At 46.9% G+C, this 25361-nt stretch overlaps 2 protein-coding genes across 4 annotated transcripts in view; one reads left to right on the forward strand and one right to left on the reverse strand.

The window, feature by feature from the left end:
- The window catches only part of LOC149359057 (uncharacterized), an 81403-nt gene that overhangs the window by 47833 nt on the left and 8209 nt on the right, over window positions 1-25361 (forward strand). The window lies entirely within an intron of this gene.
- LOC149359058 (uncharacterized) overlaps window positions 12144-25361 on the reverse strand; it is a 45482-nt gene continuing 32264 nt past the window's right edge. For both annotated transcript variants that reach the window (XM_089571238.1, XM_089571239.1), the window contains one exon: window positions 12144-12790. In XM_089571238.1, coding sequence (XP_089427364.1) covers window positions 12553-12790 — 238 coding nt within the window. In that variant the 3' untranslated portion in view covers window positions 12144-12552. The remainder of the gene's footprint in view (window positions 12791-25361) is intronic.

A 25361-nucleotide genomic window follows, 5' to 3' on the forward strand; every position in this document is an offset into this window, starting at 1 on the left:
AGCCAATGATGGAAAGTTCCAAAGCAAAAGGCAAGTTTTGCGCCTCCATTTCTTGTGGATTGTCGTCTGCTTTTGCAAAATATGCTAGGACAACAGAAAAAGACATAGATATGTGCACTCGTTATAGAAATCTGTGAACTTTCTTTTTCAAGAAATAAGATTTATTTCTCAGGCACGTAAAAAAGCATTGTTAAAAACACAGAAGAAAAGGAAGTTTCAAAGCAGACGGCTTTGTGTGTGCCGCATTGTGGCTGCATTTGCACAACGGAGTAGAGCCGGACGGTGGTGGTACGCACTCGTATACTATAAGCAGGTGATAGTGTACCACTTTTCTTACATCTCGCATGGACATTAACGCGCAGTATTTTCTTCCATGGAAGCCGATGAGCCGTGCTCTTAGGTCCTAATTGGACACCGAAAACGAGGACCGCCATTCAAGCTCCCAGATGCACCAAGAAGAAAGAACAGCAAAGTCTCTGAACATGACAGGGCCAGAATTCTCGATGTGTCAAGGCGTGGAGGAGATGTGAAAAAAAATGGCAGACACGCTGGGCATCAATTTAAAGACAGCAATATCAATTGCAGCTACCGATAGAGAGGTGTTGAAGAAAGGCGGAACGTCGAAGAAATTCGGAAATGAGGTTGTAGCGGCTCTCAAAATTATTGTGGACAACAACCCTGCTTTCACTCTAAAGCAAATAAAGCAGGCGGCGGAAGAAGAATTGCCCGGAATTGCCATCAGCACAAGTATACTATAGCATCGATCGCCTACTGGATGCGCACGGCTACTCTATGAAGTTGGTGACTCAGAGGCCGATCGACCGCAACAGAGATGACGTGAAACGCACCCGCAAAGCATATGCGCAGTGGCTGCAATGTGAAGGACCCCGCTTGTGCAGGTTTTACGTTGATGAGACCAACTATAACATATGGTGTTCAAGGAGCTTCGGCCGTGCGATTAAGGGGCAACCTGCGGTGCAGACGACGACTGGCACCAGAGGCGCAAACCTTAACATTATCGCCTGTATGTCAGCAAACGGTGTCATACATTGGACGGCTGTCGACAAGGTTCACTGGGTCGTGTTTAAGGAATTTTTGAGCGATATATCAGCCCGTGTCGAAAGTGAAGAGCCTGGTTCAGAAGCCGTTTTTATTTTTGATAATGCTCCCGCTCACAGCCAAGCGGAACAGGCAATCCTGGCCAGTCAGCTGCACTCAATCAAGAGGTTGCCTCCTTACAGCCCATTTTTTAACCCTATAGAGGAAGTGTTTTCGAAGTTCAAGTCTGAAGTCAAAGCTTTCCTCAGCGAGCGGAGAGACTTGGCGCTCACCACTCCGCCCGGACTGACTAAAAGGCAGCATCGGCGCAGTTTATTGCTCGACGCGGCTCCACACTGTATGCAGCAAGTACAGCGAGTAGAATGCGCTGCTTTCGACCGCCATAACTTTTCTTTTATACCAGCAGCTTTGCGTGAAGATGACATGTAAAATGTGAGATCACACTTTGCGCCACCTAATGTCCTACAGAAAATAAAACTGCATTTCAAAGACGGCCCCTTCTGTGCTTGTATAAACCTAGATTGTTAACACCGCTATAAGGCAGCCGCCAGTAGCTATTCTTGACCTAGGCTGTAAGCTCCGGTGTAGCTTCTCTCACTTTCCGTTCTAAAACTAAATAAACCTTGAAGTGAAGAACCGTTCCTCCGGTTCTGTGACTCGTCCCACCTAGAAGAACTCTGCATTACACTGCTACCTTTGTTTCTGCTAGTGGTGTTGAATCTTTATCACAGCCTCCCGAAAAAATTTTGAACCGGTTGCATGAAAACAGTATAAAGGCCGGAATTGTAACTAGCATGCAGATTCAGCGCATAAGACAACCCATAATCAGCAGTGCTTACCCGACTAATTAATACACGACAGTCACAAGCCTCAAGAGTTGCATAAAATACTGAGGTTTAACAGCTGCTAATGGCTCTTTGATGTTGCAAGGTATGCGAAGAAAACGAAATAGTGCATGAGAATGTGACTCACAGGCTTGCATGGTCTCAGAAATTATCTTAACTTCGCTTTATTTATTCTCTGTTCGCATTAATTCGCATGCGGATTAAATTGGTTGGCACCTGGATTAAAACAGCTGGCGCTTGTATTATTTGCGTTGGCACTGGGATTAAATTGGTTGGCGCTGGATTTGTTCGAGTTGGCGCTTGGATTAAATACGCTGGCGCTTAGATTAAGTGCATGACACTGATATTAAATTACATAGCAGGCAGATTATATCTGTCGGCGCTCAGATTATTTCTGCTGGCACTAGGATTAAATTCAGTGGGAAAACCTGTAGATGTCATTTGCGGATTTGAACTTCGAGCGCTCTTTTAAAAAAATGTTCAAGCCAGCATAATTAGATTGGTAGGAATCCCGAGGCACGAAAGTTTCGCAAACAGACGATGATGAGATACGCATTCGAATGCCTTTGAAAAAGTCTAAAAAGATTGCATCTGTCTGGAGGTTATGGTCCATGTCCTTAAGTATGTGTTGGGTGAACACGGCCAGCTGTGTTTCACGTGAAAGCGATTTCCTGAAGCTATACTGATGCGGATAAAAGAGGTTAATTGAATCTAGGTGGGACATTGAGTTTGATGCTATAATGTTCCCTAGAAGTTTAGAATTTATGCTAGTAGGGGATATTATATGATAGCTGGGCATGCGCAATCACCTGTTTTGAAGATGGGAGCAATTTGGGCTATCGTACGATCATCAGGAATACTTCCCGTGTGCAATGATGGGGTAGATATTAAACGTCTAATCTAATCTAATAAATCTAATCGAGCCGATTAGATTTATGTCTATAGGGTAGAGGATACACCAGAATTTGATGGGATTTGTTCTGAGAATAGATGTAACAAGCCAGGAGATAAACATTTGTCTTCCCTTTCATGATCCGAAATAGCGGTCACTACGTGACCTAGGTAGACGTATTGCCTTACCACATTTCTTCCCTCCTTACACATTTCTTCCCTCCTTTATTACTTCTATTTCGGCGAGGTTCGGGTGTCTATCGAGACGTCAGGAAGTTAGAGCGGCATTTCCGTTCCTCAAAAACGAATGTTTTTATGCTGCGGAAAAGGTAACACTGGAAACTAGGCAGTTTTTTCGTGTAAGCTGGCCCTTGAGTCCGTGAAGTGTGCTGGGAAATCCGCGAGCGGCAGAAGGCCGAGTGTGCACTTGAGCACAAATCCGCTAATGCCAATCAGCTTTCGCAGATTAATGCGCTAAGCCGGCAAGCTTAGCGCGAGGAACCTTTCAATCGAAAGCCTTACTACCTCAATTACGATAAAAACGGGCGGCGTATATTTTTTATTCAGTTCCGATACTCCCATGGCCCACAGGGCATTATTGATTGAGCGATACATAGAAACAAAAAATTCATTGGTTACAGGAGGGCATAACGCATACAGCAAAAAAAAAAAAAAACCACTACTGTGACACAATGAAAGATAATCAAGAGGAAGAAATGGGCTTGGGCAGGGCATGTAATGCGAAGGCAAGATAACCGCTGGTTCTTAAGGGTAACGGAGTGGATTCCAACAGAAAGCAAACGTAGCAGGGGACGGCAGGAAGTTAGGTGGGCGGATGAGATTAAGAAGTTTGCGGGGATACAGTGGCGCCAACTGACAAACGACAGGGTTAATTGGAGAGACATGGCAGAGGCCTTTGCCCTGCAGTGGGTGTAGTCAGGCTGATGATGAACTGGCGGAAATATGTCAGTCGATAAACCGAAGCACGAGAATGAATACATGTGCCAAGAGGAAAAAATTCACACAAGGAGGCAAATTGATATGAGAAATATAATAACGCCATTTGTGCAAATGTTGAACACTCAGATGGGCACGTTATAGAATGCTATAATGTAACAGAATGCATGGGTACAACCAAATGAAACGCAGAATAGAAAAATTCAAAAATGACTATGGTAAGCAATCATATACTGACATCTTCCTCTTGAACTCTTCAATCTCATTTCCGAGTACAACTTGTGGTGGAAGGTGGTTCCACGCCGACGACGCATTTGGAATGAAAGAATTAATGCATATTGTTGTACAGCACCGGGGAACGCCAACTTTGCATGATCGATCAATGTGGGATGAACCATATGTGCGTCGTCAGTGCATCTCGAAGAATTCAATTCATCCTGTAAATTTTGAAGAAACAGACACATGAGTGATACTGCCCTGCTAAGGAAAAGAGGGGTTAGGGACAATTATTTTTTTTATTTCATTGACCCTCGACAGCCCGTCATAGTTACGGGTGATAAGACGGGCAGCTCGGCTCTGTACTGCTTCCAGGTCATCAATAACATCATCAGCCTGACTACGGCCACTGCAGGGAAAAGGCCTCTCCCATGTTTCTCCAATTAATTCAAATAATCATAAATTACTTAGGTATTCTCCATTAACTCTTATCCCCAACTGCTCCCACTTCAGGCCCCAGAATACCTCCTGTAAACAGGCAGTGAATAGCATAGGCGAGATCATGTCTCCCTGCCGGACACCCTTCCGTATTGGAATTTTATTGCTGACTTTATGGAGGACTATGGTAGATATGCAATCGTTATAATTATCTTCCAATGTTTTCACATAAAACTCTTCTACACCCTTAATCCGCAATGCCTGAATGACAGCTGAGTTTTCTACCGAGTCGAATGCTTTCTCGTAATCGATGAACGCTATATATAGGGGCTGGTTATATTCTGCGCATTTCTCTATCACCTGATTGAGAGCGTGAATATGGTCTACCGCCCAGTATCCTTTACGAAAGCCTGCCTGATCATTTGGTTGATTGGCCCCGCCGCGGTGGCTCAGTGGTTACGGCGCTCGACTGCTGACCCGAAAGACGCGGGTTCGAATTTCGATGAAGGCGAAATTCTAGAGGCGCGTGTACCGTGCGATGTCACAGCACATTAAAGAACCCCAGGTGATCGAGATCTCCGGAGCCCTTCACTACGGCGTCCCTCATAGCCTGAGTCGCTTTGGGACGTCAAACCCCAATAAACCAAACCAACAATTTGGTTGATGTAAGTCTATGGTTGTCCTGACCCTATTAGCATAACAGAGTTAGCATATTCGAATTTAGCACGGACACGTGACTTGTACACAAGAAGCTTGACAGGTGCCGGTGCTAAATAAAAATTAAATTTCAGATGTCCAAGCATGCGGTTAGAATGACGCCGAGATGTTTGTAAGATGTTAGGGGTGTCAGAATAGAAAAAGAAATAAAATAGGAAACCTAGCATGAATTTCTGCGACGCAAATGTGCATTACATTACACATAGCCGCGTTAAGCGTCATTTGCCATTGCGAACACCAATTAGAGATAGGTATTAGCTTTGCCTGGAGTGATGGAACGTCATTAGTATTGTTTAATTCACTGTAGACCACACAGTCGTCTGCAAAGAGTCCTATTGAAGATGTTACATTTTTAGGGAAGTCGGTAATGTATAGAAATGCACTAGTGTGTGTGCAGTGGCACATGGTACGAAAACTCCCAACAATGGCAAGAAGAATAGGGTAGCGTCAAAACAGAAGCTTGAAAGAACGCGAACATTAATTCATAGAAAAGGAGACGTCAAGGACTTGAAAAATTACAGGCTGGTCATTTTACTGTCCGTTGCCTATAAGGTATTTACTGCAGTAATCGCTAATAGTAGGTATAATTTAGATTTCAGTCAACTGAATGATCAAGCAGGCTTTTGAAAAGAACACTTCACACAGACCATATTCATACTATTGATCAGGTGATAGAGAAATGAGCAGAATGTAACCAAACCCTATATATACCGGGTGTCCCAGCTAAATGTAACCAAACTTTTAAAAAAGGCGAAGTGTCATAGTCTAGTGAAACCAACTGAGAGTTGTTCATAAGTCGCGTGGCCTAGTCTTGAGTATTTCTTCGCCCTTCAAAGTTAATAATTAGATAAGTTTAATTAGCTAACTTTTTAATTATTGACTTCAGGAAGAAAGTGTCAATACAAAAGTTTTAGATCACCTCGAAAAACCGCTAGTAGTGCTGTTTCTGTCAAGTTACGATTTACGTAGATTCATTTATTGGCATTAAAAGAAAGTTGTCACGTGACCAGCTGCTCGCTCACTTCTCTGCCCCAATGTGCACCCAAAGTCTCATCGAGGAGAGGACTTCAGAAAAAATTGATTTTATTCTTTAAGGCGCGTCTTGGGACGTTGAAGTGGCACAGTTGTCATGTGGAAGCTTTTCCTTATTGTGCGGGTTATGGTTAAAGGCTGGTAAAAAAACTGCTTTACGTAAATATTACTTTGCTGCAAATGTCTCAGTAAGCTGTTTCTCAAAGCGATCTACAACTTCTCCATTGACACCGTGTTCCTCAAGTCAATAATTAAAAAGTTAGTTAATTAAGCTTAACTAATTCGTCAACCTTGAAGAACGAAAAAATACTGCAGACTAGGTCACGCGACTATAAACAACCCTCATTTGGTTTCAGACGGCTAGGCCACCGTGTGTTTTTTAAAAGCTTGGTTACATTTAGCTGGGACATCTGGTATATCGCGTTAATTGATTACGAGAAAGCGTTTGACTGAGTGGAAATCTCAGCTGTCGTGCATCAATTGTCGATTAAGGGTGTAGAAGAGTGTTATGTGAAAATATTGGAAGATATCTATAACAACTGCACAGCTACCGCATTCCTCTATAAGGTCAGCAATAAAATTCCAATAAGGAAGTGTGTGAGGCAGGAAGACACGATTCCGCAAATGCTATTCACCGCCTGTTTGCACGAGGTATTCCGATGCCTGATTTGGGAACAGTTGGGGATAAGACAGGGTTAATTTGAGGGACATGGCAGAGGCCTTTGCCTTGCAGTAGGCGTAGTCAGGTTGATGATGAGGATGTATGAGACCAAAAATGGCTCAGAATACGGTTCTGTGAGCAGGACGTTAAAATTCGAGAATCGTAAGTCATTAGCATACATAAATCAGGCGGTCATTCCAGGCGAACTCAGTGTCAAGTAAGGCATCCGAACATTTAAGAGATGAGCCATACGGAACCAGCGAGCGAGTGCAACAGTAGTGGAAGAGTTAAACTTTCTTCAAATGATTGTGGAAAGAGATAAGCTGTTTTAGAGACGTTTACACTAACTGCATTTTGCATTTGGGAGCTTGCGTCTGAGAAGCGGTAACCTTGAGACAAGACAATCGTATCGTCTGCGTAAAACCAAAGTAGTGTTGAACAGTCTAGCAAGCGAACAGCAGTTCACAATTTGTAGCGGTGTGCTGTAAGTGGTAATTGAGTACGTGCACTTAGGGCAGGTAGTAGCTGCTGATGAAAGGGAAAGGAAAATAACTCGAAGAATAAGAATGGGGTGGAGCGCATATGGCAGGTCCTCTGAGATCATCAACGGCAATTCACCATTTGATACCGCAACAAAAAACCGTTCAGCTTAAGTTAAGGACAACGCAGCGAGTCATGGAAAGAAAAATGATAGGTGTGAAGTTAAGACCCTTGAAGCAGGAAGAGTGGGTGAGGGAACAAATGCGGGTTAATAACATCCTAGTTGGAATCACAAGGAACAAATGGGCTTGAGGAGAGCATGTAATTCGAAGGCAGGATAACCGCTGGTCCTTAAGGGTAATAAAATGGATTTCAAGAGGAGGCAAGCGTAGCAGTGGGGGGTGGCCGCAACTGGCAAAGGACAGGGTTAATTGGAGCGACATGAGAAATGCATTTGCCCTGCAGGGGGCGCAGTCAGCCTGGTGATGATGATCAAGCGCCCTTACGACGCACACAGCAAGCCAAGCACCGCGCGTTGATACAATAATATATGTGTCGTAAAGACTGGAAGACGTCTATAGCAGCTGCACAGCTACCATAGTCCTCCATAAAGTCAGCAATAAAATTCTAATAAAGAAGGGCGTCAGGTAGGCAGCCATGATTTCGCCAATGCTATTCACGGCCTGTTTACAGGAGGTATTCCCAGACCTGGTTTGGGAACAGTTGGGGATAACTGTAAATGAAGTGTATGCAAGTAGTATCCGATCCACAGATGTCACTGCCTTCCTAAGTCACCCAGGAGATGAAGTGAAAAGCATGATCAATGAGTTAGACAGTCAGTGTAGAACGGGTCATGAGTGGATAACAACTAGAATAATAAGAATGGGGTGGAGCGCTTATGGCAGGTTTTCTCAGATTATGAATGGCGGTTTACGAATATCCCAATTGGTACAAGGCGCAAGGGTGGACAGGACGAACGAAGAACGAACACGGACAAGGGGGGGGGGGGGGGGATAAATGAAAAAAGAAAAAAACTTTATTGTAAGAGAAATTCGGGGCACGCCCCAGGGTCCCCGCACGACACGACTGCACTCAAGTGTTATGATCCTAAGGTCGATAACACTAGCAGCCCAGCCGGGTCTCCCAGTCCTCCCATGTCTTGAGTTCTCTAGGTCCCGCGGGGGAGGGTCCGCCGGGCAGAGGCGAAGGGAGAGAGTGTGTAGTATGTTATCTAGGGAGGGGGCAGAACTGGCGTGAGGCCCTGTAGGCCTACGTCAGCACGCTGAACGAGTGCATGCGCTTCTCCGATCCGAGACCACCTGAGCCCGGTCTAAATGGTTGGCGGCCTCGTATCCGGGATTCCCGGAGTACGCAGGCACCCATATCAGCTCCATTTGGCGGGGTGGGGATGCATCGGGCGAGTCCAGTATGCCAAAAGCAGGGACTTAGACTCGGTATCGAGCAAAATTTAGAATCGCAGTTTTAGAGTTACTTAAAATGTACCGGGCTTCCGTGCGGGTGATATCAAGCGCAGTGGCGGCTTCCTCTGCAGCCTATGGGGAGGTGTCTGGAGGGAGAGGTAGTGTGAGGAGGCCACCACACCCGCTGTCGCTTCATCATCCGTGCAGGCAGCGTCAACCCATACGGCGTCTGGCTCGGAGCCGTACGCTCGATGGAGTGCCATCGCACGTGTTCTGCGGCGCTGGTCATAGTGGGACGAGTGCATATTCCTCGGAGCTTCTTTCGCTGTTACTTGAGACAATGGGACGGTCGGGACGGTTTGGTTTGTGAATTTTCGAGAGGAGGTAGAACCGTGCGGGGACTGGTCTGGCCGGTGTCATTGCTTTAAACATATCCTGCCTGGGTTTCCTAAGTACTTTCGTTGTTCGAATTTCTTTTCCTTAATTATTTCTGTCGCCGTGAGATCCGGTTAGCGACGGGTATGCTCCAATTCGATTGTTTTTCGTTGACTGTGCCGTATAAGTAGGTCTGCAATGCATACTGAACGGTTGCGTAGAATACCTCTCCACTCAGGCTTCTCGTCGGCATTAAGAGCGGGGTTAGTTGCAACCGCAAACCGTTTGGTACGTTTCCCTCTCATCATCATCATCGCTCAATCTTGTCTTCGGAGGCGTGGCCGCCATTCTTGCAGATTGTGAATAAGGGTATTTCCCCTAAGACTCTGCACAGTTTTTAAGAATATGCTCTAAGCTAGAGGAGGGCTTCTACCCGACAGCACCTCGTGCCGGCAATAATTGGGGGTTGCATAAAAAAAAAGAAATCGTGTCATGCCAGCCGTTTGCCGCGGAATGTTCCGGATGGTGTCATAGGATTCAGCGCGTTGTGCAGCATAAACTCACTATTATTACTATTAGTATTGATCGATTAAGTAGTTGAAACCATTTAAATAAAATGCAAAATTTGTTCAAAGGTGCCAAACTGACCAGAATGGAAAGCCTAACCAACTATACCGGGTGTTTTTTTTAGAAGGCCCAAAATTTAAAAAAAAGGTAAATTGCTTTAGATTTATTTTAGCACTGGGGCTATACTGGAGGCTACGGCGGGCGCCAGGCAAGAGGAAAACTGCTTTAATTAGTTCGCTGATTAACTAAATATGTTAATTAACATTTCTAATTTTTGTTCTAGGGGCTATGTTGTATTCGCAGAATTGGAGATCGTCCTCTAAACAGTCCAACCGAGAAAAAACAATTTCAATTAAAAATTTTACACGCACGTTAAGAGGCGTGAAAAATTCAGCCTGGTAGGCATCTTCACACCGTAACGCAGCGGCGGGAGCGCCTCTGGCGTAGTTCACTGCGCCCTGCGCTATCGCTGCTTATCTCGCTTCGCTCCGCGGCCTCTCGGAATGCCGCGCTGGAACAAAAACGCAAAGTGCAGGGCGGAGCGAGCTACGTCACAGGCGCTGTGTTACAGTGTGAAGCTGCCTACCAGGGTGACTTTTTCTCGCTTCGTTACGCGCGCAAAAAATTTTTGCATGAAAATCTTTTTTCTTGGCTGGACTGTTTGGAAGACGATCTCCAATTCTGCTAATACAACATATCCCCTAAAATAAAAGTTAATTAGCGTATTCAGTTAATCAGCGAACTAAAGTAGCTTGCCTTTTACCTGCTGTCCGCCGTAGCCCTCGGTATAGCCCCAGGGTTAAAATAAATCTAAAGGAATTTACCTTTCTTTAAAAATTTTGAACTTCTAAAAAAAAACACCCGGTATGCTATCGCGCCACCTTCAAGGTGGAGCTCAAGTGTCCTCTGCAATATTTTATTCGGCATCGGAGTGTTAGCTTTCAGTATCAACCAGCATGCTGCTGCAGGTACCGTAGAAGTCCGCAATAGCAACCAAACACTGACAAGAAATCCGAAAGGCACCACGAACACTTTTTTTTTTATTGGACGTTTTGTTTATCATGAACGTTCATGGAACGAAACGTCCAGTAAAAAAAAAGAGCGTGTGTATTTGGTGTCTCTCGGACATCTCATCAGTGTGTGGTTGCTGTGGACTTCTGCGGTGCCTGCAGCAGCGTGCGCACTCCTCCCGCGAATGCGGAATGATGAGAGAAAAAAAAAAGAACCGTCCTCCCCCGAGGAAACCTCGGCAGGAGCAACGGGCATCCGCCCTCTGGATACCCGGGGGACAGCGAGAAGAAGAGCTGTGCTTTTAAGCACAGATCCTCCCCTTGTCCTCCACACACGGCGGCCGAGCTTTGACGCTGGTGGGACCACCAGACACCGTTTTTTTTCTACAGCGATCCGCTGTGCCGGCGCTGGGAATCGAACCAACGTCGGTGGGGATATTCGCCCAAGCATTGCCAACTGGCGCGCTAAGCACTCGGCTACCGTGCGGCTCTGGCTTTTGACGGCGTCGGCGAGTGCTGATAGAAGGGAAGCGAAGCAGGCCGAAACTGAGCATGCGCGGGGGATGCGGTTATCTCGAGATCGGGCGTGCCAGCAGAAACATGCTACGCGTCGAACGTGGAGCGGCCGCACTAGTGTGGAAGTGCGATACCGCGTGGGGCACCAGCCCCGTCATGGTATTTCGTCCGTGCAGATGAAAGAGAGTTGGGAATGTGAAAGCCGCAACCGGAAACTCGATTGGTGCCATGTAAGCGTTGATGCGTTGATGGGACCAACATGGCACGGAGTACATCGCTGTACACATTCAGCCAAAGCGTTGAAGCACTGTGTACTGTTTATTAAATATAATACAGATTTCTGGCCCTTGCAGCCGGACCGAAGAGGAAAAAATATCGCGAGCAATGAACGCTCACACGTAATCGTGTTGCACTAACCCAAAGAGGCAACAAAACAGGAAAACGGCAAATTGGTCGAAAGAGACCAGTTACACTGTCCAGTGTCTGAAATGGAAAGTGAACAGTGTGTACTAAATATATGGGACACATCACATCGTCTAGTGTCTGAAATGGAAAATGAACAGTGTATACTGAATACATGAAACCCATCCCACTGTCTAGTACCTGAAATGGAAAATGAACAGTCTATACCGAATACATGAAACCCATCACACTGTCTAGTACCGGAAATGGAAAATGAACAGTGTGTACCGAATACATGAAACCCATCACACTGTCTAGTACCGGAAATGGAAAATGAACAGTGTGTACCGAATACATGAAACCCATCACACTGTCTAGTACCGGAAATGGAAAATGAACAGTGTGTACCGAATACATGAAACCCATCCCACTGTCTAGTACCTGAAATGGAAACTGAACAGTGTGTACCGAATACATGAAACCCATCCCACTGTCTAGTACCTGAAATGGAAACTGAACAGTGTGTACCGAATACATGAAACCCATCCCACTGTCTAGTACCTGAAATGGAAACTGAACAGTGTGTACCGAATACATGAAACCCATCCCACTGTCTAGTACCTGAAATGCAAAATGAACAGTGTGTACCGAATACATGAAACCCATCCCACTGTCTAGTACCTGAAATGCAAAATGAACAGTGTGTACCGAATACATGAAACCCATCCCACTGTCTAGTACCTGAAATGGACAATGAACAGTGTATACTGAACGAAAGAGACTAGTTACACAGTCTAGTGTCTGAAATGCTAAATAAAGAGTGTATACCGAATACATGATATCCATTACACTGTCTAGTACCTGAAATGGAAAATGAAGAGTGCATACTGAGCGAAAGAGACCAGTTACACAGTCTAGGGTCTCAGATGGAAAGTGAACGGTGTATAATGACTAAATGAAACCCATCACACTCTGTCTAGCACCTGAAATCCTACGAACTCCTGCGAATTTGAAGTGGCCTCGCGCGATGGCACTGCCGTTGCAACCTTGTGTTTCTTGAGGTAACTTATATCCTGCTGTCCTTCGTGCAGGTGTGAAAGAGCACTCCACGCTGGGTAGTGGCCCCACCACGACCAATGTCCACGCACCTCCTTGTCCTCGGCCTGGGACTGAAATCTCCGCTCCTCCCATCCGTGCCACTGCCTGCGAGGGTGGAGATTACATATGGTCGTTACAACTCCGATGACGCGTTCCTCATTCAATGCACGTGACACTGCCATTATTAGTACGGCAGCATCTCTGTGCGGTAGGCCACGCACATGCCAGAAAATGTCTGCCATTCACGAATCATTAATTACCAGGAGGCTACATACGTTTCGCTCACAGAAACAACGCTCCTTTGCGCGCGCTAATTACCGACAGGTCCCTTCCCGACCTGTCAATCTCACCGATATGGGGCACCAGGAATCCCAAATGTAACCACCCTCCACGCTTTTGCGTGCTACTGTATACGTACGCTAAAGCATCCCACAAGTTTTTGGCTTGCGCTTCTACACCTACAACAAAGCCATTCCCGTTCAAGAGGCTCCCGCCCATCTTGCCTCGCCGCGCGGACACCTTCTTCACCGCCGAACAATCGCACCGATCGTGTTTCAAGTTGCGGCTTTGGCATTCCGACCTTTCTTTTATCTGCACGGACGAACCACCATGACGGGGCTGGTGCCCCACGCGCTGTCGCACTTCCGCCCTAGTGCGGCCGCTCCACGCCCGATGGCGAGATAACCGCATCCCCCGCGCATGCTCGCTTTCGCTCTTCTTCGCTTCCCTTCTATCAGCACTCGCGGACGCCGACAAGAACCAGAGCCGCACGGTAGCCGAGTGGTCAGCGCGCCAGTTGGCAATGCTTGGGCGAATATCCCCACCGACCTTGGTTCGATTCCCAGCGCAGGCACAGCGGATCGCTGTCGAAAAAACTGCGCCTGGTGATCCCACCAGCGTCACAACTCGGCCGCCGTGTGTGGAGGACAAGGGGAGGATCTGTGCTTTTTCGCACAGCTCTTCTTCTCGCTGTCCCCCGGGTATCCAGAGGGCGGATGCCCGTTGCTCCTGCGGAGGTTTCCCCGGGGGAGGAAGTTTCTTTTTTTCTTTCCCATCGTTCCGAATTCGAGGGAGGAGTGCGCACGCTGCTGCAGGCACCGCAGAAGTCCGCAGCAACCACACACTGACGAGACGTCCGAGAGACACCACGTACACACGCTCTTTTTTTTTTACTGGACGTTTTGTTCCATGAACGTTCATGAAAAACAAAACGTCCAGCAAACAAAAAAAGAAGGGTACGTGATGCCTTTCGGATGTCTGGCCGGTGTTTGGTTGCTATTGCGGACTTCTACGGTACCTGCAGCAGCATGTTGATACTGAAATGCATCCGAAAACGCTACGTACGGTTTTTTTTTTAGTGCACTCATATCCTGATGTTCCATAAAAAAAAGAGAAAAAGGGCGTGCGCAGTGTGTGCTTGCTGCGGTCTTTCAGGCACCTGCAGCAGCGTGCCCTTTCGTATCATAATATCTAGCACATTCATGAAAGTACGCACAATACAGCGGCTGCACTCCTCATTGTCTCTCTCTGCACTGTCAACATCTTCGTGTCTTGTATTGTTGCTGTATTAGCGCGCGCACTGCACAACGTAAAATTCACTAGCTCTAGTTATTGCTTTGCCAGCTGGTCCATATCGCCTTGCTACAACTGAGCAACGTAAGGTGCAGGCTGCTGACAGTCATTGGAATTTACTCTCTTTCTGCGAATGGCTCACCACTTCCAATTATCACAGTCCGTTGCAACTGCCGAATTGATGGCCACTTGCCACAAAAGTCTGCGAGAATCCGGTAAGTGGAACCGTTAACACTTAGCGAGTCTTCTCTAATTACTGGCCTCAGTCTTGAATGCGCTACGTAGTTCTACATTGTGCAGTTCACGCGGTGCTACAGCAATATTGCATGTCACAAACATGGGGAAAGTGCAGAGAGAGTCGATGAGGACCGCAGCCACTGTAAACAATTTCCTTTTATGATGATCATTTTATATCGTTATACTAATAGGCATGCCGCTGCAAATACCATAATAGACCGCAGCGAGCACACATCAGAAAGACACTAGGCAGACCTTTTTTTTTTCTTACGGGACATCAGGATATGAGAGGATGCTAAAACAATTATCCAGGAACAAAAAACCATACGCGTACGTCGCGTTTCCGGATGTCCGGTCGATGTACGCTCGCAGCTGTCCTCCAGCACCGTGCTAATCAACGTCCTGCGGTCGCAATCAGTAGTTCCTTGCTGAATTTACTCATGCAGCGCAGTCGTCTCGCGTACCCCGTATCTTTCGTTTGGCCCGTGGAAACTCGTTTTTCTCGCGCCGACATTCCGCCGCTTCGATTTTGCAGTTTCTGCATGTTTTACTCTCCATAGCAACTACTTCGCTCTAGAGAAGCCTGCAGGCAGTGGTGCGCAGCTGCCGGGAAACTAGCAAAACGCGACCGCGAAGGATGTATATAGTGAGTGTTCAACTTCAGACTTTACACATCTTTTTTTCTTCTAAACTAGGCTTTCTGTGTTCGAAAAGCACTTTTTTCGCACTGTCGGCGGTGTAGTACATCAGAATGCAGCTACTACGTGCTATCTAGCAAGACGATAAACCAATATTCAATAGCTATCTTCTAAACTGTTACTGTTACAAACCTTGATTATTAAAGGTGCAGTGAAGAAAAATCTGAACACGTTCCGAGCATTGTTAGAAACTGCGACTTATTGTCTTGTGTGGCCGATTTCTCTAATTCAATCGCATTAAAGTCCGGCTCACGCCATTATTTTTTGACTTCTCTCCCGTACGGTGGGCGTAGTCGACCAATGCGTGGAGTGCCTTCAGCCAGTCCCGTGGAAGCTTTGCTTTCGCTTTATTTTGTCTTTTTGGTTTCCGCGAATAAATACTTTCTTTCGCAGATAATATAGTCGCAAAATAGGCCCACAGAAATAAAAATACGCGCGGACTATTTGCTACTATACTCCGTCTCACTACATGTTTGCAGCACTACGAAAGGTACAGCTCTCTCGTCCAATCAGGATGGCGCGCACTACATTAGTGTGTTCCTACGCGCCTGTTGCTCGATCCACCTGGCTGGACATCAGGTGGCTCGTTCCATATAAAAGAAGGAGTACTGCTAATTAGCTTCTTTGTACATCTAGCAGGGGCGCTTGATGTCTGTTTATTTTTGTACAGGCAGACGCCCGTTCCAGACGCACTGGCCCCACTTTTTCTTTTTTTTCTGTCGCCACCTGTTTGTATCATTTCCTCTGTTGTCACGTCACAGTTATTTTCAATGTTCCTGCTATGTGTAAATGAATTTATTTATTCCAGCATGGCCACTACACTATTAAGCAAATGCAAGGGTCAAATGCAGGCCGGGGCAGCCGAATGTCGATGTTGGCGAAATGCAAAACCCCATGCGCTGCGTTGAAGTCAACGCACAAGCGGTCAAAATTAATCCGGAGCCGTCTGCTACGGTGTCTGCAATATCTCATGAGAGACGCTGCGAGGGTACTCCGACTTTCGCGCGTACGTTAGCACATTAATGGGGCTCATCACAACTCCACTCAACTCTGCTGGTTTGTGTCGTCGTCCAGGTTGACAACAATAGATGGTCCTTGGTCAACAGCATCGTCAATGACATGGTCCAGTTTCCTCATCCCATCTTCCTCACTAATAGCATGCTGCACGTAATTCTTCCATTTCTCAGTAGTCACTTGCATGATGCCTTGCCAAACCAGAGGCTCCACGTCTTAGAGCTTAAGCGTCTTGTTTTGACTGGCGACGAAGCCCTTGACATCGCTCCAAACAAACTCTATCGGGTTCGATTGGCAGTGGTAGGGTGGCCAGCAGCTTCGGCGCTGCAATTCACACGGTATCGGTCCCCACCTGCGTTCACGTTGTTGCCAAGCTTCATGAGCTCGGCCTTCACCATGTCGCTACTCCACGCGACCCGTTTTCCAGGCAGCCAAGTCTATGTCTTTTTTTGAGGCTAGTCCTCCGCCGCACTTTATCCTGCTTCACAGAATGATATGGCGCGTTGTCCATCGCTGTAACGCAGCCGGCTTCTTCAGGGACAACATTCGGCCCGCCTTCAACGTCTGCGTTGTCCACTGGTAAAGCGTTCGCTCGCTCACCTGAGTGAGTTTTGCCCTCCTCTTGGTGAGCGCATTCGTACTTGAACTGCCCCCGTTCTCGACACGAAGCACTTCAAGAAGCCAACTGCGATGGTCTGCTTAGAAAAACAGCGCACTGTCGGTGTAGGGCACACTGACGACACAACCGACTCGGCCGGCGCCATGTTGGAAAATGGCGATGCATCACTACCTCGCAGCAAGCCTCCGCAGAGCTGTGTTCGTACGGGCTTTGTCTGTTAATTTCACCAGTGATTGAAGCACTCTATACCACCTAAATCTACCAGTCCACATTATGGTTTGGTTTGGTTTATGGGGTTTAACGTCCCAAAGCGACTAAGGCTATGAGAGACGCCGTAGTGGAGGTTTCCGGAAATTTCGAAAACCTGGGGTTCTTTAACGTGCACTGACATCGCACAGTACACGGGCCTCGAATTTCTCCTCCAAAGAAATTCAGCCGCCGCGGCCGGGATCGAACCCACGTCTTTCGGGCCAGCAGCCGAGCACCATAGCCACTGAGCCACCGCGGCGGCTTAGTCCACATTATGCTTTCAATTGCTGTGCTCATTGTTTGATTAATAGTCCTACACTGCTCAAATATTCGAGGGACTATTTTTTGTGTTCCTGCAGCCCTGATTGGACGAGAGTGCTCTGCCTTCCGTAGTGCTGCAAACATCTTGTGAGACGAAGCATACGTATTACTCCGCCGATGGCACAGCGGCAAGCCGCCACGGCACTGGGTGGCGCGTTGGTCGACTCCGCCCACCGTACGGGGAGAATTCAAAACAAAAAAAAAGGTGGGAGCCGGACGTTAATTTGATTTAATTAGGGAAATCGACCACACAGGGCAATAAATCGCAGTTTCTAAGAATGCGAGAAACGTGTAGATTGAGTTCCCGCGGCAAAAAGACGAGTTCAGATTTCGCTTCACTGCACCTTTAAGAGGCCTGCAGCCCACAGTAGCATCCAAAGTTTTTACAATACTAACGGCTACCCTCAGCGCTGTGGCACAACAAACGTTGTCTGTTTCGACGTCTTACATGCACTAGGGAGTTTGCTGTGCCTCCAAGCTTCTTGAAAGAGCGTGCATTTTGCCTCGATGTAGCCACGTAACTCGTCGAATTAGCCAAGATTTGTTGGCCCACACCGTCGAGGGTAAGCGTATTTTCGAAATTATAAAAACTGATGTAGAAATTACGATAGGCTACAGGGGTCTCAATAACTAAGCAGCCTACTAGTAATAGTTAAAAAGACAGCTAATGAGTATTTGTTAATCAGCCTGCTATTTAGAATGTGTTAGCTGTGTTCTGATGTAATACTCAGCTGACAATTCTAAGCCGAAAAAAAGTGTTCTAACTCATTACTTTTATTTTTAAGAAATCCTGTACTGTCTTCGGGGACACACCCTGATGGCCTAGCCTTCTAAAACATTTTCTGCGTACGGTCGTCCACACACCTGCTGAGAGCACTTGCATCATTTAGCTCGGGCCTAGGACCGGAACCAGACCGGGGGAGGTTTCGCAATACATTCCGGCCTGTATGTCTCCGCAGCAGTCAATGCAAAAACTGTGCTCATTTCTTTTTCTTTTTTTATTACAATTATAACGTTCATCCTGCCTTCGACTTCTAATTGCTCACGCAAGGCATCCCTCGGAATATAACATCAGTCTCTCGTACTTTTCATAACACTCACTCTTCACCGAAAGCACACTTGTGCAGTTTTCGAGAATTCAGTTCGGAGCTGACACTTACACTCACCCGATTATTCGGGCCAGTTGCTATAGCATTTTCGAAATGTAAACGTTACCTTTGACAGAACGAGCACTCGGTTTCCATTACTTATTCTTCAGGCGGGAAAATCATTTGTAGCATGGTGTTAGTAACAACTTTACTTTCAAGCAAAAAATGAAGTGAAATCAGCTCTTTCCCGGTTGTTGGTTGGGTGGACGATTAGGTTTTCCGTGATTTGCTGAGGGTGTTGTCCAGAGGGGGGGGGGGGGGGGGGGGGGGGGGGGGCTTGGATGTATCTGCCTGTGTTTGTGCAGGATAGCCAGCAGTACAACGGGCTTCAGACAGTTCTTGTAGAGTGTTACGGACCCACATGCGGAGGAGCCTGTTGGTTGAAGTCCCTTGAGGCGGATTTAGGCCCGATTTGTCATCAGCATCAGCCTGACTACGCCCACTGCAGGACAAAGGCCGCTCCCATGTCTCTCCAATTTACCCTGTCCTTTCCCAGCTGCGGCCACCGTATTACTACACATTTCTTGATCTCATCCTCCCACTTAACTTTATGCAACCCCCTGCTGAGCTTGCCTTCTCTTAGAATCCACTCCGTTACCCATCAGGGCCAGCGGTTATCTTGCCTTCGCATTACATGCCCATTTCTGCCTCTTGATTTCGACTAGAATGTCATTAACCCGCGTTTGTTCCCTCGCCCGCTTCCGATTTGTTAACGTCACGCCTATTATTTTTCTTTGCATAGCTCGCTGCGTTGTCTTTAAGCTGAACCCTCTTTGTTAGCCGCCGCGGTGGCTCAGTGGCTATGGTGCTCAGCTGCTAGCCCGAAAGACGCGGGTTCGATCCCGGCCGCGGTGGTTCAATTTCTTTGGAGGAGAAATTCGAGGCCCGTGTACTGTGCGATGTCAGTGCACGTTAAAGAACCCCAGGTGGTCGAAATTTCCGGAGCCCTCCACTACGGCGTCTCTCATAGCCTTAGTCGCTTTGGGACGTTAAACACCATAAACCAAACCAAACCTCTTTGTTACCCTCCACGCTGCTGCCCCGTAGGTGAGTACCGGTAAGGGTTGTAGACTTCTCTCTTGACGGGTATTGGTAAACTGCCATATGCGCTTCACCTCATTCTTATTCTTCTAGTTAGTTCCCTCTCATGATCATGATCAGCTGTCACTACCTGCCCTAAACAGCCATATTTTCTTCCTAGACGGTTGAGTATAACTCATTGATCATACTTTGCAGTTCATACCCTGATCGACTTAGCAAGGCAATATCATCAGCGAATCGCAGATTACTAAGGTATTCTCCGCTAAATCTTATCCCCATCTGTTCACATTCCGGGCCCCGGAATACCTCCTGAAAACATGCGGTTAATAGCATAGGCGAGATCGTCTCTCCCTGTCTTATTAGCACGTTTACTCTTTCCTCTTCTATCTTTGTGAGGTGGAATATAGGGCAGTGAGTATACCATTCTGCTAATCACGAATGATTGTTTGGCATTTTTTTGATTAGCCTGATGCTTTGATGTGTCATGACCGTGTGTTTGGACAAACGTTCCCAGATGCGGAGTTTCTGTACCTCCGATACTGGGAGGCCGTCGACCGTCACTTGTATAGACGGTTTTCCCTTTTTGTGACGGCCCGCAGTCGGGTGGAGCAGCAGGATTCGGTCAGCGAGTGTGCAAGGCCTATACAGGCCACGCAGTCCGTACCGCTTCCGCTTGGAGGCTTTCCTCCATTTCGCCGGCATTTTGCCGTGGTCGTCTGCGTAGGAGTGGGATCCGCTCTAATTTTCGGCCCATGGGTATGGGAGTGGTGTCGAAGAGTAGTGGAGATAAAACTCAGCCTTGAGATGTGCCCCTGCTTTCTAGAGCTAACGAGGGGGATTGTGTGGACCCAAACCATATCTCCGCCGTCCTGTTACTCATAAAGGCGGTTAAATACGCGTGTGTTCTAGCCCCTACACCTCAGTAAGATAGTGCGTTTAGTTTGGTTTCCTGCGTCTGCCGTGTCTCAGGTGTAGAATTTCTTCTGAGTAGGGGTGTGCGAATATTCGAAATTTTCGAATATAATTCAAATATTATTTTTTTATTAATCGTGTTCGATTCGAAATCCACATATTCGTGTTGTTTCGATTATTCGACACGACGCGAATATTCGTGTCTAGCCGAATATTCTACTGCGAGCACCGGCGTTCATTTCGGTCCGGAAGTCCTATCGACAGAGACATAACAACATGGCGGCGCCCAGAGCAATGCGTAACGTTGGGTTCTAGGCACTACAGTTGGGCCATGCAGTAGCTGACTGCACTGGTGAACTTTTTTGTGGCTATACCTGCGAAGCTGGTATAGTCAGAGCAGTGCACGAAATACCTCGCAATACGAGCCAGTTCAGTGCCAATTGAGAGGGCATTTTCTGTAGCTGGAGAAGTTGTTTCAGCTAGAAGGAAACTACTTCTGCCTGACCAAGTAGAGCAGCCGACAACCTTTTATGTTCATCCCAGCAACGCGCTTTTGTGCATATGGCAAGCTAGCCTTGATCAATGCTGTGTCCTAGCCACCTTCTCTGATATTTTCACTCTTCTAAGAACAGTGCTCGAGACTGATACTTTTTGTGCAGCCACACGCACCTTTCGTGCTCATTTCATCACTGATAGTTGAACTGTGATGTTCTTGGGTGCTCAAATAAATGTTTTGTAGTGGTTAAATGTGTCTGTCCTTGATTATTCGTATTCGATTCGTATTCGAAAAATTTGATATTCGCACACCTCTACTTCTGAGATTTGAAGCATCACGTCCTGCGTCGTGTACAGTTTGCTTCTAAATCCCAGCCTCGCATGGGGGAAGAGGCGTGTTTTTGCATGTGGGTTTGGAAACGGCCGAGGATAGCGTGTTCGTACAGTTTTCCTAGGCACGAGGTGACCGACATGGAACGGAGGCTTGCCAATTGAACTGGTTTACCTGGTTTTAGAATAAAGGTGACCTTAGCGTAGGTCCATTCCGGGAGGGGGTGCCCCTCTCCAGTGTTCATCGAAAAGCTTGGTTACGGCTTGAACCAAATTTTCGTCCAGGTTTAGTAATGTTTTGTTGGTGATTTTATCCGCGCCCGGCGCCGACATGGTGCGCAGCTTGTGCATACCTACTCTCACTTCCCTTGTCGATATGTCTTCGTCAAACACGGGGTTCAGAGGGCTTCAGTATTTGAGGGGTAGGCTTCTAGCTGTGGTTGTGAGATACCCGTCTTTTAAGTTTTGGATCAAAGCGCTGTCTTCCACATTTAATTTCTTGGCGCTGCGATTTACGTTACGTTGTTGGGAGTCTTTAGTGTTTTATGCTTCTAAGAGGCAACGTAGAAGCTTCCACGTGTTTTTCAGTCCCAGATTTGCAACCGCATGAAAGCAAATCCAGATTTGCTTCCATGCAGTTGCAAATCTGGTCCCACTGTTGACGGGTTAGGTGTACTGCGTGTGCCTCAATCTTTTTCCTAAGGCTGCTATCCTTAGTTTAAGAGGCCGTGTTTGTTTTTCAGCCATCTTTTTTGCATACTGGAGTGTGTTTCCCACATGTGGACAAGTCTGCTGTCCACGATTTTCGTTTCCCGATTACTCGGGATGTGGCACTTCCGACGTCCTATGTGAGTGCATTCACCCAGTTTGCAAGGTTCTCTATCTCAGTAGTGGATTTCTTCCGGAGATTCCTGAATTTATCCCAGTCTCTGATTTTTAGTGTCTCTTTTACAGAGGGAGAGATTGACTTCAGTGCGGAAGTTGTTTGAATGTTGTAGTCGTCGCTGCCTAGGGAGGTCTGCGTGTTGGTTCACAAACACTGTGCGATGTTTTTGGTGATCGTGGGATTGGGTTGGTGTTTAGCTGCGCGCTGTTGTGTGTCGTTAACGGGTTAGGGCCTCATTTTGCATTAATGTCCAGTGTTGCGATTCTTTTCTGCACTTTTGCTTGTAACCCCAGCTTACGTTTCTTGCGTTAAAATCTCCTCGGGTTCTTCGCGCGGTTGTTTAGCACTTTTGTAATAACCGCAAGCGGAGGGGGCGAAGGGGGGGGGACTCCGCTGCTTTTTGGCGCGCTGTACGTGTTGAGGATGAACAAGCTGGGGCTTCTTCTGCTTTGGGACGGAGGGGGAGATGCAACGGTTTGTCTGATGTTGCCATCAGACCTCGGGATGCATCGGGCGGTTGGTGTGTGTGTGTAGTGTTTTATGGCGCACAGGCAACTAAGGCCATCATGCGCCAAGCATATGGTGTTACGAAAATTTTTCCGCTGAATTTTATAGAAAAGTGAAGAATCATCGGTGGTGTAGGGGGCCTAAAACGTTAGTGCGACCTAGTGATCACATAGGAAAGAATTTCTAGAAATGGCTAATAGTAAAACCTTTAAAGGGGGTTGGAAACCTCAGCAGCTATCCTTGTTGTCTTGTTTTGTTAGCAGGAATTGGTCCGTAAGGTGTGTGTGGCCTATTCGGAGATGACAGAGAACCACTTGCTTGAAACGTTCCTGCTGCACACATGACTTCCATTCACCCTAAAGCTATCTTTACCAAGCGCAGTTTGCTATTTACTTCGTTTTTCCAAGGCGAATGCCCTTTTTTTTTCTTAATTTACGTTGTACTAAATTCGTGCAATCATTAAATGGTATACATTGTTTATTTTGTCTTCCCACAAGCTTCAGCAGCGCACAAATCTGCTCTGTCGTTGCCTTTCATTCTGACATGACTGGGGACCCAGCATAATTTTGTCTTTTGCCATGTTGTGAATGGTGTCATCCAGTGACGGAGTGATTGCACTTCTAGAGTGAAGAGATGTCAGTACCATTAGGGGGCCTGTGTAATTAATACTGTTCGTGAGATTCTCGTTTACTATTTTTCCTGCAGCTGCACAAATGTCAGGACAGCGCCCGTCCTGTGTTTTTCGTGTACCTTCTGTCCTTGTTCCGTAGCGCTGTTGTGAATCTATTTGTCAGGTAATGTGTCCTGTATATTGAGATTCTGGCATATCTCTTCGAATCGCAATACCAGTGGCCAGCTAGCTTGCGTTTGTGGGTAAATAATATTCAACAACGACATTTCGCCACAACTGGATAGTATATATGTTTTGGTAGCGATTCTTCTGTATTCAAGGGAGGTTTCATTTATTTCTGCACAGAGGTTGACTATGGGAGTTGTTCTGTATGCGCCACATGAGAGCGCTAGGCCTCAGTTTTGTACTCGATCCAATTTTTACGGCATGACAGACCTGCCCAACCGTACAGTGAACCCATAATCTAATAAGGAACGTACCAAACTGACAGTTGCAGGCGGAGTGCTCAGGCGGTCGCATTTATGATAAGGACATCAGCTTTATCTTGTTTTGTTTTGATGAGCAAGTGGTAGGAAAGGTGATAACTCAATCGGCTGGTGATTCGGGCGTCTGTCATGTTAAGGGTTCCCCTCTTCGACAGGCCGTGATTGCATATAGCAAATCTGCGAATTAAGCCTGCCGTTAATTTCGGTTTCCTTGTCTAGGAGTTCTATATGAGGGTGGCACCCAAAGTGTCTTGTATATATAGAGGCCAAGGATTCCGAGTCTGTTGGCCAGGGGTGTGTCGCAGTGTATGCGTAGAACCCGAGGAAGTTGTCTGATCACGTGGAGTGATCATTTGAATGGAAAACACTTAAGTCCCATAAAGGTCAGTTTCGAAGTGATAATATCAATTGCATATTGTAAAGTATTTTATGCCTCTCCTATGGAGCCTTTTGTCGTCCATGAAGTGGTGTCGTAGGTGTATAGTGCCGCGCGGAGGTCAGGTATGATAGTGGGCTAACGCTATTTTCAGTAGGAGGGAGCAGAGAACTGCACCTTGTGGAGTGTCACCTTTATTAACCCTCCCAATCCAGAACACTCCACAAGGTGCAGTTCCTGGCTAAACAACTCACCAACATACCTGACCTGGATGGGGACGGATGGTATAGTGCTGGCTGGAAAACATGTTCAAACAGTTTTTTCACGCAACTGATGAGGAAGACAGGGCAAAGGTTTCGTAGGATGACTGCCTTGCTGGGTTTGGGAATAAAAGTGATGTGTGCATGTTTCCAGGTGGAGGGCAGCGCTCCATCAGTTCCTAAAGTGAGGTGTCGTCAAGGTTGCGGAGGACCCTGTGTGTCATGTGGTCTGGTCCGGGGGTTGTTGGGCGGCGTATGGTAATCAGTGATCGTTCGACTTCATCGAGGGTGTTGTCCTTGTCGAGGTTCGGATTAGGCCGAGGGGGCCCAGGACAAGTGATTCCGTCCCAATCGATAGAATTGTTTTCGCAGTGCATATGTCTTGTAGAGTTCGGTTGATGTCAGCGCCCTTTTTGTAGATCAAGGCAGCGAGACGGTTCTCGCAATCACAAAGAGAACAAGGAAGAGGAAAGCCTCAGGGTGCTTGCCAGCGTTTCGGCAAGAAGACTTCGTATGGCCCAGGTGAACAGAAGCCCCCTTCCCCTTCCTTGTTCACTTTGTGTCTTTTGTAGATCAAATTGAATAATCTTATTGACTCGTTTGCTGGGGGTGTGTAAAGTTTGCTCAATCCTACTCGCCCAGGGAGCTGGTTCTGGCGCAAGATGAGAGCCAAATTTGTCTCGCTCTCAGAGGAGTTGAGTGCTTTGGGTTATTGGAGTTTAACGTGCCAAAGCGACTCAGGCTATGAGGGACGCCGTAGTGAAGGGCTCCGGAAATTTCGACCACCTGGGGTTCTTTAATGTGCACTGACATATCACGGAAGAGAAGAGTGGGGAAGAAATAGTTTGGTTTTGAATGTATGGGTAGTGATAAAGATGGGGAGGTTGCTGCTGAG

The sequence above is a fragment of the Amblyomma mixtum genome, chromosome 2 (genome assembly GCF_055824585.1).
Source record: "Amblyomma mixtum isolate Tamu chromosome 2, ASM5582458v1, whole genome shotgun sequence".
NCBI classification, from domain to species: domain Eukaryota; kingdom Metazoa; phylum Arthropoda; class Arachnida; order Ixodida; family Ixodidae; genus Amblyomma; species Amblyomma mixtum.